General features: G+C 39.8%; 1 protein-coding gene across 8 annotated transcripts in view; it reads left to right on the top strand.

Annotated features, from left to right (window-relative positions):
- Positions 1–1,817: 1,817 nt before the first annotated feature.
- LOC121928681 (complement decay-accelerating factor-like) overlaps positions 1,818–14,585 on the top strand; it is a 19,308-nt gene continuing 6,540 nt past the window's right edge. For 3 of the 8 annotated variants that reach the window (XM_042463741.1, XM_042463743.1, XM_042463742.1), the window contains exons 1-10: positions 1,819–2,334; positions 2,892–3,080; positions 6,015–6,203; positions 7,346–7,445; positions 8,042–8,127; positions 8,728–8,922; positions 10,290–10,358; positions 11,090–11,134; positions 12,475–12,504; positions 13,677–13,744. In XM_042463741.1, the coding sequence (XP_042319675.1) occupies positions 2,274–2,334; positions 2,892–3,080; positions 6,015–6,203; positions 7,346–7,445; positions 8,042–8,127; positions 8,728–8,922; positions 10,290–10,358; positions 11,090–11,134; positions 12,475–12,504; positions 13,677–13,744 (1,032 nt within the window). In that variant the 5' untranslated portion in view covers positions 1,819–2,273. Of the gene's footprint in view, positions 2,335–2,891; positions 3,081–6,014; positions 6,204–7,345; positions 7,446–8,041; positions 8,128–8,727; positions 8,923–10,289; positions 10,359–11,089; positions 11,260–12,474; positions 12,505–13,676; positions 13,745–14,585 lie in introns of all 8 variants that reach the window. The other 5 variants (XR_006103546.1, XR_006103545.1, XR_006103544.1 and 2 more) reach the window with 3 other exon arrangements.

Raw genomic sequence — 14,585 nt, 5'->3', positions numbered from 1 at the left:
ACTGAAAGACTGGGGAACCTTGTCCTTTCAGCAATCATTTGAAACAGGTTTGTGTAACTTTCACTGATGTTGCAAATGGCAGACACACAGATCGCTATGACCTCATGGAAGTAAATAATAATTCCCAGCATTTGCAGTGATCTAGTTGTAAGCAATGTTGATTATTTAGCCACAATTACAGCATCAGTGCACAAAAGGGAGCACAGCAACACTAAAGTTTCTAAAAGTAGTGTACATTTTTATTTATTTCCTTTAGAAAATAAAGACAACCTAAATCCTGTAAACAATCTTTGAAGGATGACCATTCTTATCTTTGATGGCCATCTAAGGCTGACGTTCTGGGTGAGAGAAAATCACAGAGAGCACATAGGCTGCATCCACACTGCAGAAATAATCCAGTTTGACACCACTTTAGCTGTCATGGCTACATGCTATGGAATTCTGGGAATTGTAGTTTCATGAGAGATTTTGCCTTCTCTGTCAGAGAGCTCAGATGCCACAACAAACTATGGTTCCCAGAATTCCATAGCATTAATCCATGACGGTTAAAGTGGTGTGAAACTGGATTATTTCTGCAGTGCAGATGCAACCTGAGACTGATTTAAAGAGGCGAATTCTAGAATAGCACTATCCCACAATGCAACGTTTTGTTGCAGACCTCAACAGTAACTCCAATTCTTTGCAAATATCTGTCTGTGTTCAGTCAAAATATGGGAGGGAGGGAATAGACATGTTGACCAGATGTCTTAACCAGAAAGGAGGACAAGGCACTGCAAAATGTAGGACATTACAAAATATAAAGCTAAAAACACCAATCTAAGTGTAGATTCATGCTTCTTACTCATGCTTAGAATGGAAGACATTTTGAAATTCCTCCTGGACAGAAGGAAAAGGAAGACATCTGGTCACCCTGGGAATAGAGGGGAATGCCTACCAGAGAGATAAATGAGGTGTCAACACAGAATCATAGAGTTGGAAGAGACCACAGGGGCCATCCAGTCCAACCCCATTCTGCCATGCAGGAAATCCCAATCAAAGCATCCCCGACAGATGTCCATCCAGCCTCTGCTTAAAGACCTCCAAAGAAGGAGACTCCACTACACTCCGAGGAAGGAGTGGGTTCCACTGTCGAACAGTCCTTACTGTCAGGAGGTTCTTCCTAATGTTGAGGTGGAATCTCTTTTCCTGGAGCTTGCATCCTTTGCCCCCGGTCCCAATCTCTGGAGCAGCAGAAAACAAGAGTGCTCCCTCCTCAATATGACATCCCTTCATGTATTTAAACAGGGCTATCATATCACTTCTTAATCTTCTCTTCTCCAGGCTAAATATCCCCAGCTCCCTAAGTCATTCCTCATAGGGCATGGCTTCCAGACCCTTCACCATTTTAGTCGCTCTCCTTTGGACACACTCGTTTCTCAAATGTCCTTTTTGAATTGTGGTGCTCAGAAACAGTATTCCAGATGAGGCCTGACCAAAGCAGAATAGAGTGGCACTATTACTTCCCTTGATCTAGACACTATACTTCTGTTGATGCAGCCTAGAATCGCATGGCTATATGAAACCCACTGGGAGCCTTGGGAAGTCACACTCTCTCAGCCTCAGGGGAAAGAAAAAGGCAAAAACAAACTGAACAAACATGCCATAGAGTCCAAAACCCACTGCAGAAATAATTATCCAGTTTGACCCCCATTTAACTGGGCCCTGGGCTCAGTGCTAGGGAATCCTGGGAATTATAGTTTATTATGGCTACAGAGCTCTCCCTGACAGAGAGGGCTAAAAGTCTCACAATACTACAGTTCCCAGGATTCCCTAGCATTGAGCCAGGGCAGTTAAAGCGGTCTCAAACTGGGCTGTTATTTCTGCAGTGCGGATGCAGCATTGTAACTCACAAGTTTCTGCTGGGAAAGGCAGCAAGGAATAGGATGACTAATGTGCTTCGGGTGGGGCTGAAGGCAAGGGGCTGCCCTTCCAGAGTCCCGAAAACGAGGGGGAAATATGCCCGGAGCCATATATATATATATATATATATATAGGAGGAAGGTCTGGACTGGAGGGTCGGAAGAAGGCGGGAAATGAACTTTTATCTCCTCCTCAGAAAGCAACGTTCAGGGTGGGATCTTTCTCTTTCTCTCTTTCTTTCCTGAGGCGATTCCTGGCTTTTTCCTCCAAGGAACCCAGAGGCCTAGCTGCCATTTCTGTCCTCCCCGGACTCCATTCCCCCCCTCCGCCCCTTTCCTCCCTCCCTTTCTGGGGAGCCTTCATCGCTTGGGGCCATGATCTCCCGCCGGAGCCCGACGCTTTTTGTCCTTTTCCCGCTCCTTTCCCTCATTCGGGGTAAGTACTGTCCCTTGACTTTAGCCCAGTCACACTCTCTCAGCCTCAGGTTTGAATGTGGGACTATATTTGGCTCTGGAGGCCAGCCATGAGACTGGGCAGGCCACACTCTCTCAGCCTCTGGTGCAGCCAAGGCCATGGAGAGCTCTGGTGCCACAATAAACTACAATTCCCAGGATTCCCTAGCGCTGCGCTCCCAAACTGGATTATTATTTCTGCAGCAGTGTGTTTTGGTTAATGGTTGAGCCGCAGTATGGGAAATCTTAAATAACTTGAAAAAATTGTTTATATAACTTGAAAAAAGATGATAAAGACTTTAAAATCAGTCTTTTAAAGATTAAATCATCTTTTTTTCAAGTTATTTAAATCATCTGTGGTTATCAATAATCATCATGCCTAATCATATATTACCGATTCAATGAGAATCCTGGGTTTCAGAGCATACTCAAGACCTCCTGCTTCAAATATACCTGTGAGGCAGAAGTTAAGAGCAAATTTCAGTGTAAATCCAAACCAGTCAAGTCTTGATTCACATAAACATTTTCTTCTCATCCTAGGTGATTGTGGACCTCCACCAAAACTGAACAATGCAATTCCTGTAGACAAAGTTGATGGGGAAAGCTTCCACCCAAATCAGTCAGTAACTTACACATGTCTGGATGGCTTTTATAACATCTATGGAAAACTAGATATTGTGACATGCCTTCCAGATTCACACTGGAGTTTCATAGAGGAGTTTTGCGAACGTAAGTTTTAATCTCCCCCAACACATCTTTACCAAATTGCTTATTGTTCACAGTGAAAAAGGAATGTCTGGCTTCTTTGTGAGATGTATTCAGATATGATATAATGAAATTATTATTGTATTTTGGAATTAATGATACTGTTCCCTTTAGATATTGGTTGGTGCCTTTTATACTATGGCTTTGGACAGATTCCCAGAAGAGTTACAGAAAATTAATAGTAAACAAATAAATCAAACAATAAACAATTTATTTTTAATCCACCTCTCCCCAAAGCTCAAGGCAGGGAACAACACAGATTAAAATCTATAAAACCATTTAGACAAACTAACTCAAGCACATTAATATCAGTATGATTGATTGGCAGTTTTTGGTCTACCAAATGATTTTATTCACACATTTCTTTTCTGTTTAAAATATTTATAACGTTGGTGCTGGACAGACTGCCTGAAAAGTGTGGCCTGCCGGCAGTCTAATTCCCTCTGGAGGGAAGCGGCAGCCGCCAAACCGCATGGCTTCCCTCCGGAGGAAAAAGGATCTGGAAAAACTGGGTTCTTTTAGCACCGCAGGGCAGACGTAATGAGTGCGGCGGCACCCGTTTGGACAGGACACCGCCATTATAGCACCGCCACGCTGTGCTAAGGTTAGGGATAATGCAGCTGCCGTGTGGTCCCTAACTCTAAAATCAGCACCAGCATGGCACAAAAGGGTCATGTTTTGGCCCATTATTTAGGTGCAGTGGCTCAAAAAGCCACCTACAAAATAATAAAAGCAACTTCAGTTCCTGCTGTCAAGTTTATAAGAAGATGTGTCCTAGAAGGGAAAAATGGATGATGAGAGAGAGGAAAGGAAAACAAGAAGCCGAAGGCTTCCATGGCCGGCATCTATAGTTTTTTGTGGGTTTTTCAGGCTATGTGGCCATCTTCCAGAAAAGTTTCTTCCTGATGTTTCGCCAGCATCTGTGGCTGGCATCTTCAGATAATGCTTGCCTGGAAAAAAGTGGGTGTATGTATGTATGTATATATATATATATATATACACACATACATACACACACTATGTGAGCCTGGGAATGCAGGAGTGATTTGCATGTGTATTGTTCTGTGCTGATGGCAGTCCTCAGGCTGGGAGGCTAATGCAAAGGAGGATTAATGTCTGTTAATTGGTGATCATTATTCAATTTCAACCAGAAAGAAGAAACCCTTAAAGTGAACAAAATTTGGCTCCCAGTCCTGAGGAATAGCAAAATAAGGACTCAGCAAATGCAAATAGGAAACCATTCAGAGTCAGGGGCTTTCCCAGCAGATAATGATCACCAATTAGAAGACATTAATCCTCTTTTGCATTAGCCTGAGGCCAGCCATCAGCACAGAACAATATACGTGCAAATCACGCCTGCATTCCCAGGCTCACACAGTGTGTGTGTGTGTGTGTATGTATGTGTGTCACTCAACTTTTTCCAGGCAAAGCATTCTTTGAAGATGCCAGCCACAGATGCTGGCTAAACATCAGGAAGAAACTTCTGGAACATGGCCACATAGCCTGAAAAAACCATAAAAAATATAGAAAACAAGAAGATTCAGGGATCATTTCTTAATGCTGCTAATTTCTTAATGACCAATGATGCTGACACTGCCTATCTTTCAAAATAGCCTGGTAATATGCTCTTGTTGCAATGGCTGAAATACAATTAGAAGTTGCTAGTTTTATTGAGTAAGACCTAGTTGGAAACCACCAGCTTCTCTTCACTCCCACCACTATAGATAACACTTAAGGGAATCAGAGCATCCCACTTTCGCCACATGAGATGGTCTGGCTGCCCTTCTTCACAGAGCACTTTGCTCCAGTGGCTCTGTATGAGGTGGTCCACTCATCCATCTCTTTGTTTATATCCTGCCTTTTTCCCATACCGAATCTCAAGGCAGCTCATAAAAGAGAAAAAAAAATCATTTTATATTTTAAAAAAAATAGGAAAAAATATACAAAAAAATTAGGTTAAAACAATATTTTGCAACACAGTTAAAAGTGTTTAAGGAATTAATGCCTGTCCCTTTTCTACAAAGAAAAGGCATTAAGCGTTTTTCAGAAGAGAGAGCTTATCATAAATTACACTATTCTCATTACCTCTGTGCAGAACACCATTGTTGTATAAAATGAGGTTGCTTTCAACAGGCAAACTGGCCTAAAACCTGGGTGTATAATTTATCCAGCAACTATCCTGATTTAACAGGGACAGTCTCAATCCTCTGTTATCCTACTTTTTCAGCTGTTTTTAAAATGTCCCCGTTTCTTCCAGTTTCTTGTTTCTCTCACCCGGGCCTTACTTCATTTTTTGCAAACTGAATAAAAAGTACAAAAGTAGTTTTCACTCACTTAATTCAGCAGAATGGACAGGAAAGAAGGGGATGGAATTTTGTTTTTTTCCTGTAGACTCAGGCAAAAGCAACTTGGTGCAGCCTATACTATCTTGTGTGCTTCTTTATTAATAACTTGCCATCTTGACTACACTCTGATGTTGCTTGTCTGTGTCTGGCTTTTATCTTGGAAATGTTGAAATGGGTAGTAGTTACCTATTCAAACTATCATGTTTTATTTATTTATCCTTGGCAGAACAACTTTTTTTCATGGTACTGCTTATGTGGTAAGTAAACTGAAAAACAACCAAGCAGAGATGGTGAAGATGAGGGGGAAACGAATATGGACATAATCAAGGTTTAAAGGCTTTGAGCTGTACACTTTTATTCGTACCATGATCTGATTGTGCTCTGGCCATGTGTTTCCTTTTGATCAGTTTTAATCAGTTTGAAGCCTGGGGTTGAAAGTGTGGGTAACACTGCAGATGGGCTAAGTGTGTCAATGCTTCATATAAAAGGCGAAGCCTTTCTTTTATAGTCCTTGTTAGCAGAGTCTGTTAGGCCTTCTGTCATTTGTTGCCAGGCGTCTGCAGGAGACCACCAAGGTTCAAATTTGCTAGAGCAAAGCCTGAAGATATTAAACCTTATTCTCCTGCAAAGACCAGAGTGACCTATGTCTGCCGCCCAGGTTATGACACCATCCCTGGAATCAATTCTGTTATTACTTGTCTTGAGAATTACACCTGGACAGCACTCCCAGTTTTTTGTGAAGGTCAGTATTTTATTCCTTCATTTATTGTAAAACTATCATAGTTGTTTTACTGCTGTTTGGGGCTTTGTAACTGTCTTCACAGGGGCTGGATACTCAGTACGTATTTTTATCAGTTGTTTAGAACTTGCTGATGTCTGTTTTGAGATACTTAAAAGAAAAATAGAAAGAAACATAATATCCCTTTTATCAGCTTTTCATTTGAGTCTTTTGTTTTGTTTTGTTATATTTGATTTTGTTGCCTCTTAACTTTTAGTTTGTTAATAGATAATTGTAATCTTACTTGAATGCCTCATATTGGCAAATAGGCAATATCAAATATTTTAATAAATAATAATTAGGGCAAGTATTTTATTCAGAGTGAAAAAGACATTGAGGCTATGCAGACTGACCTTAAGGGGCAGCCTGTAGCCACCTACAGCTGTGCCAGATTGGGGCCTTGGCAACTGTACGCCATGGCCCCAATCTGGCCTTTTCAGGGTGCAAAAAGGAGCCATAAAATGCTGCTTCTTTTTGCACCCTAGAAAAGAGGCAATAGCCACAGCATCGCAACTTTAAGGTGCTCCTTTGGTGCTGCGCCATGTGGACGCAGCGCCAGAGGAGCCCCGTGATGTGCGCCGTGTGGAGCAGCATGCAACATCATGCCACCCTGGAGGCTAAGTTGGGCCATGCATCATGTGGATGCCATGGCCTGACTCCATCCCCAGCCCAGCCTTAATTCACAGCCCCATAGATTGCTGTAGCAAAACCAACATCTATCTTGTAAGAATATTTATATAGTACAATCAAAAACACAGCAATACGGCATACTTAAGGCCATTTATTTCAATAGACTCATATGCACTTAGCTATTTGTCAGATCACAGGCACAAGCCTTGTGTTTTTGCACTGATGATCTTTTGTCTGTACTGTGTCCTTAAAAATCCTTTCAGTTCTAACAGCAACTTTTCTCAAGTTCTCAGAGCTTGGTTACTGAGAAGAGAGACAATTCATAAGCTTTCTTGGTGGCCTTTCACAGAATTAAAATTAATTGAATATATTAAAGTGTTGAGGTCAAGACACTGAATAAATTACATTGTTTGTCAGTTAATGACATTTCTATAGATGATCCTTGTAAGCTGATTCTCAGTGTTGTTTTCTACTAGGAAAATCATGTGGTGATCCAGGAAAACCAGAACATGGTGAAGTTGTTGTTCCAACTAATCTCCTGTATTTGGCCAAAGTAAATTTCATTTGTGAGGAAGGGTGCGTATTCACTTAGGTCTATTAGCTGTGAAACCTAAATACTACATTAAATGTATACAGGTTAGATGCAGACTTAAGTCATGCTTAGAGTAGATCCACTGATAGAGATAGAAAGAGAAGAACAAAATTATGTTGTACCTGACATTTTTTTTAAAATCCATATACTCCCTAACCTTGGCCATGAATAACAAATATGGTCTGTGGTTCATTGACTTACAAGAATATTTTCAAGGCATGCTCCAGAATTTTATGATGTTGTTTCTCCATTCTGTACAATAGCTGAGTGAAGAAGAATTAAGAAATGCCCATTGGTTCATTTCTAAACAGTTCTCCCTTTGTGGAAGGAAAACTATACAGTAGTAGATGGACCTGCCTCCGTATTTATTTCTAATATTAGGCTGAATGACTATCTGTGAGGGATGCTTTGATTGTGAGTTCCTGCATATCAGGGGAGTTGGATGGCCCTTATGGTCTCTTCCAACTCTATGCTAATAATGTTTAATCCATTAATTTAAACAAAACTCATAGGAGTTTTAAAAAAAAAACACTAAGGGAGAATGGGATAGGAATGTGCTCTTTATTTTTTTTTTCTTTAGGTACAGATTAATGGGACTGTCTTCTATCCAGTGTATGCTGAAGGGAGACAGAGTTGAATGGCAAGCAAAGCCTCCAGAATGCCAACGTAAGATCTTCCCACTATTTTCAAGTTTATACTATGCTTTAACTTTAAACTGTCTGAAAACACACCTCTCCTTTTGAGTCTTTAAACACAACCATCTCCTATTTTCCCTTTTCCTTTATGTGATTTTTCTCCCCCTCCCTTAAAAGTTTTTAAGTCTTTGTGCAGGATTTGCTGTGTTCAACATAAGCAATGTAAAGCTCCTAGATAGCTTTTCTCCTCTTGAGCAGGCAGGCCTCTCCAAGTGAGTTAACTGAGCCCAAAATAATTGTAGCCCCTTTTTTAATTTTGTGGGGAATTTGTGACTTTTTAGAGAAGCAGAAATATTGAAAATGCAAAGTACTACTAGGCACAGATGTCCCAGCCGATCTGTGCTACTTGCCGATCTGTGCTACTATATTGTACTGTATCTTTTTCAAGCCTTGTGTATACACACACACACACACACACACGGCTTGAAAAGGATACAGTGCCAAATCTTGTAGAAATTGCAGCTTGCAAATGCTAGCCTTTTTCTTTTAGAAGAAATTATCTAGTTGTTTTAGCAAAAATTTAGAACTGAAACTTTAGTTGATATTATTGAACTGTTTTTCTCTGTTTCAGAAATAATTTGTATATCTCCTCCTAATGTCACCAATGCATCACACGATGGAAAAAGGATTGGAAATTTTACCTATAACTCAACAGTAATGTATCACTGTGATCATGGCTTTTTGATGGTTGGAGAGGCTTCTATTCGTTGTATTACTGAAGATAATTTAACTGGAGTCTGGAGAGCGTCTGTTCCTGAATGTAAAGGTAAAAAAATGTATTCTTCTTGTTTACCTATAGGCTGTAACATCATTTTTTAATGTCCATGGGTGCTGTCCCATTTTGCCCCAGATCAGTTCTCTTTTCTCAAGCAGAGATTTTGCATTAAATCAGAAAATGACCTACCACATGTTGAAAAGGTCCTTTGCTTCACAGGCACGTCTGGAACCATCTCATTGAACTGAATGGACACCACACACACACACACACACACACACACACAGTATTTTCAGATTATTTGTATTTGCACAGTATTTTCATTCAAGTCACATGCTCTCAGCTTCAAAGGAAGGCAATTGCAGAGCTCTTCTGAACAAATCTTGCCAAGAAAAACCCATAAGTGCCATAAGTTGGAAATAACTTGAAGGCACGTAGCAGGAGGGATATCGGAGTTACTGGGCACACATCCAGATGGTATAAGGTTATGGATATTAGAGACCATGTGCATAACCTAAAAGTCACCATATTTAAAATACTCCTCTAAATTAATGTAGTTCCTTTTAAACCATCATATGTAGGATAAAATCCTTTCTCTGCATGCTGGGAAGTAAGCCAGCTGAACTCAGCTGAACTTACTTCTGAGTAGGTATGTTCAAAGTTACTGAACAAGTGTAGTGAAGTGGTGTAAGTGTTGGAGTATGACTCTGGAGACAAAGGTTCAAATCCTTACTCAACCATGGAAACCCAGTGGGTGACCTTGGGCAGATCACGCTCTCTCAGCCTCTGAGAAAGGCAAAGGAAACCCCCCTCTGAAAATTATTGCCAAGAAAAGCCAGTGATAGGTTTGCCTTAGAGTACACAACAACAGCAATGTACAATGAGGCACTGTTTCTATTTATAATTTGTTTTGTTTATATTCAGCCATTCCGCATAAGCAGCCCAGAATGGGCAGAATAGTTTCCTTCTCATAGTACATTAGAATTTGGGGAAAAAATGTTAAGCATTAGGGCAAAAAAGTTGAATTTGGCAGAATTATGTCATGTTTCAGAAGTTTTGTATTCCCTGCATCGCCATGTGCTCTTGGTCACTATATGGTTTTAGCTGTCTGAAATTTCATTTTTAATGTAGATATTGAATGACTGATCAAGATTTAATCTAATATGCTGTGCAAAACTGTGGTATCGTGACTGTGTGCTGCTTCTTCCAGCTTTGTCTGATTAAGAGATATTATGTTTTGAAAATGATGGTGTCCTTTTTAGCCAAAGTTCACCTTGGGAAAGTTATGAATCTAACAACTTAAATATGATTCCATTAGTTTACATTTGAGGTTTAGGAAGTTTTTAATTCTGATGCAACCATTCTGAATTACAATCTAATAGTTCTGAAATAATTTTTACCTATCCTCTGTGCTGCAGCCATTCCTACGTTTACCACACCAGTACTCCTTACTAAAGAACCAACTGAAAAAGAAAACAACTTCACAGGTGAGCTGGGAGAAAATGCTGTTTTTAGAGACTGCATATATATATTTTCAAAATAAATTGATTGTTTCTAGCTGTTTCTTGAATGAAAAGACATTCTAATAGTATTAAGATAATTCTGACAGCACCCTTGCTAAACAGAAGCGCAAGGCAAAATTAGTATGTACTGCAGAGTTTTTAATTTTATTTTTAAAACAGTAGCATTATTCCTTGAATTCTGTGAGCAGTTGGAGATAAAATATAAATAAATTACACAGTTGGATGTAGCAGATTCTGTAGCCTTCTCTTCAGGCTCTATAATAAGATCACTGGAATATTTGCCCATATAAAATGTATATGTGCAAGTATAAATATTACAAGGATCACCTGGTCTTTAGGATATAGTGTTAGGGATTATGCAGATTCAATGCCTGTAAATTTCCCAGATATGCTGTTTTATCTGTTAGTTGGTTGTTTTAGCAGTAAAAACAATGTGTTGGGTTTTAATTTGGTTTATTTTCATTTATTGAGCGTGGATTCGAATACAGGCTTTAAATTTGTAGATTGACTCTATGGAGGTGTGTTTACATTGTGTTAAATCCTAATAGAGATCTTGTAAAAATTAACTGTTTTACATTGAAGTCTAGAAATTTGCTGCTTTTTAAAAATAGGATTATCTGTTTTACTTGAAAAGTAGAGTTGTGAGCTAGCACTTGGCTACTACTTCCATTTGTAATTCTTGCTTTTCCCCTTAGGAGCTAACTACAGCACCATGCTAACCAGCCCTATAGAACAACAAGGTAAAAATGCGGCAGATGAGTGAACAAGGAATCTGTCAGCTGATTATAAAGCAGCATTTGAGACAAATGCAGAAGCCTAATTAGGAGGAGATTTCAAGCCGATTCCCAAAAGATGGCTCCTAATGGTACAGCTTTCCCATCTTTTCCTCCCTAATCATCTTTCTTAAAAAGACTGAAGCAGCAATGAGAAAATAGGGGAGGTTCACAAGTGGAAGATGTCCATTTGGAGTCCTTGCCAAATTCCATGGATGCACAGCATGTTAAAACATTTATTTTACCTATGTTTCTCTACTAATGGGGAAAAAACCCTGTATGCTTTATACCAGGATTGCACCTGTACTGAAGAAATAATCCAGTTTGACACCATTTTAACTGTCATGGCTCAGTGGTATGAATTCTGGGAATTGTAGTTTGTTGAAGCACCAGAGCTCTCTGACAGAGAAGGCTAAATCTCTCACAAAACCACAATTCCCTGAATTCCATAGCTTGGCAGTTAAAGCAGTGTCAAGATAGATTATTTTCACAGTGTGGATGCAGCCCTACAGTGGCCCTCAGGTTTTTGCTGGATTACATGAGATTATCCAGTATAGTCAGTGTTGAATGCTGGAAGCTGCAGTCCAACATTGGGAAAGCTACACATTGCGTATCTCCACTTTACACCGTAGAACACAAATACAGTCATAACCAAAGCTATTGGTTCAGAGACTGAAGACGGATTTTAGCTGAGACTGTACTAACTCCAGTTCCAGTTTGCTCTACTTTAAATTGATCTGCTTGTACATCCTGTCTTGCCTGGTATTTACTCTGTTTTCCGGGAAAAATACACCACAGGCCAAACTGGAACCTATAACAATAAATAATCTTTCCAAACTACCCATTGAGGCATAGAAGATTGTAAAAGACAGGTGTATTTTCTGGGGAGAATAGGGGAAATGTGTCATTCCACAACCTGGGATGGGAATTAACCCAGCTTGTTGTTTCTCCTCTTCTCCTTCTGCCACTCCTGTTGCAAGTTCCTTGCTTTAGGTTATATTCATTAGTTCAATCCTACACATATGCACATACCTCTGCAGCCTTATATTTGAAATATGTCTGCATTCTATTTTACCTTCTTGTGCTATTATTTTAATGGAACATTCTCCTTATGAACAAAGAAACTGGCTGTTTGCTTCTCCTTCCTAGGCTGGAATCCGCTTGCATTTAGTCCAAGTGAAATGATAGCTCCTTAAGTAATCTGTTCATTTGCATGATAAATGTTAAGTATGTATGTGAATTATAAATGCTAATCCGTTTGGATTACAGATATTATAAACTATTTTTGTTTTGCTTTGTTTTTTAAGGGCTACAACTTGGAATCATCATTGCTATCTGTAAGTTATCTGAAACAAATTAATGGGGGAGGGGTTGTCAGTGAATTACTCTTTCATGATCATGCTTAAAATCCCTAACAAGTAGTACTATAGATATTTTGGTTTCCCTCTTCAGGTCAGGGCCAACTCACTCATGAGGCAAAGAATGTGCTTTGCCTTAGGCGGCAGATCAGAAGGGGTGACCAGTTGTGCCTCCCCCCTGCCCTCAACCAGGAGGGCCTCTGCACCTGCTCTGGTGCCGCAGAAACTATTATTATGATTATTCTCCCACATTTTGTGAGGAAGCTGCTGTGATTTGCCCTCACAGCTGGTTCTTGCTGCAGCAAATGGTACCTGAGGGAAATATCTGCCACAGCTCTCCAGAATAGCTGGCACAGTGCCTTTCTTTGAAGGGCCAGTGACATCAAGCAGGCTCTTTGGAAAGCCCTCAAGCCTCAAATGCTTTACTAGGAGGGGAGTGTTCCTCAGAGTAAGGAACCCACTTCACCCACAATATTGTAGGCTTCATCCACAATAACACAATTTAAGAAAAGAAGGACCCCACAGAACAAGACACTGAAAGGAAGTTGGGGGCAGTCATGGATGAAAGGTAGCAGAAGGAGAAGGGGAAGGAGCAGAATACCCTACCTTGATAATTATTTGGAGTTCTTTTTTATGGGGATAAACTGAATTGCCCAATGCTACCTGAAAATATTACCTCTTTAAGGAAGGAATTGCTGTTATTGTTATGTGATGGCAGATTTTGACTCCAACATATGATAACCCTATCATGATTTTATTGTAACAAGCTTGATTCAAAACTAACCATTTTTGCACCAGAAAACACATGCATCGGAATAATTTCCCCAAACCATTTGTAGTGTACAAATACCAGGTGAAAATTGGGAAAAAAAAATTACCTCTGTGTTATTTTTGTGTAAACCACCAACCCACGATTTTTTTGCAGAAAAAAATATGTATTTCTGAGCAGGTTGATTTCCTGAAACATTCCAGGATGTGTGAATAATGGATGAAAACTATGTAAAAATATTTGTTTTCTATTACAGGAGAAAACAGTGCAGTTCTTTCATCCTTGCACATGAGGACATAATAGTCAAAAGTTTTATGTTCCTAGCTTTATTGTGATGTTTCATTTATACTTTTAATCATCCCCCCCTTACTCTGTCCAACAGCCATTCTTGTTCTGGTTGTTCTTACCACTGCTGTCATTGCTGTCACTACTCTAGGGCAAAAAAAAGGGGTAAGATGGTCATGTAACTTTGTGTTGAAATAGAATTCTTACTAAGCTACTATGATATAATATATATCAACCTGTTAGGTATTTTTAGAAGACTTGGGCATTTTGAAAATACCTTGAAACAGTAGTACACGTGCTGGTTACCACTCGATTAGACTTCTGTAAAGCGCTCTACATGGGGCTACCCTCGTGCCAAGTTTAGAAACTTCAGCTTATACAAAATATGGCAGCCAAACTGATCACGGGTACGGGTACTTCTCGTAATGATCATATAACACTGGTTTTGAAGTCCCTCCACTGGCTGCCAGTTAGTTTTCAGGCAAGGTACAAGGTGTTGGTGATTCCCTTTAAAGCCCTACAGGATACTTAAGGGAACACCTTCTTCTGTACTGTCCGTCCTGCACATTAAGGTCCTCTGGGAAGAATTTACTTCAGTCTAAAAGATCTAGACTAACTTCAGTTACCCAGAGGGCCTTTTCCACCACTGCTCTGAAGTTATGGAATGACCTGCTGGAGGAGATCCGCCACATTTCTACTCTTACAGCCTTTAAGAAGGCTCTTAAGATGGCTCTCTTCTGGCAGGCCTTCCCAACCTAGCTTCCCCTTCTGAAATATAAATAAATTAAAATATGATTGTCGTGTCCGGGCAAGGTACAATTTCTCCTCAATTTTTAGCTAAATGTATTTTAATGCTTTTATATTGTGATTATTTTAACACTGTTGTTTTAGAATTGGGATGGGGGTTGGGTAGGGGTTTAATTTTGAATTTTATGGTAAATTTGATGTATTTTCACTGTTGTAACCCGCCCTGATTCCGTGTGATTGGGCGGGCTATAAATAAATC

The sequence above is a fragment of the Sceloporus undulatus genome, chromosome 4 (assembly GCF_019175285.1).
Source record: "Sceloporus undulatus isolate JIND9_A2432 ecotype Alabama chromosome 4, SceUnd_v1.1, whole genome shotgun sequence".
Lineage (NCBI taxonomy): Eukaryota > Metazoa > Chordata > Lepidosauria > Squamata > Phrynosomatidae > Sceloporus > Sceloporus undulatus.
This window is presented reverse-complemented; position numbering and strand designations above follow the sequence as displayed.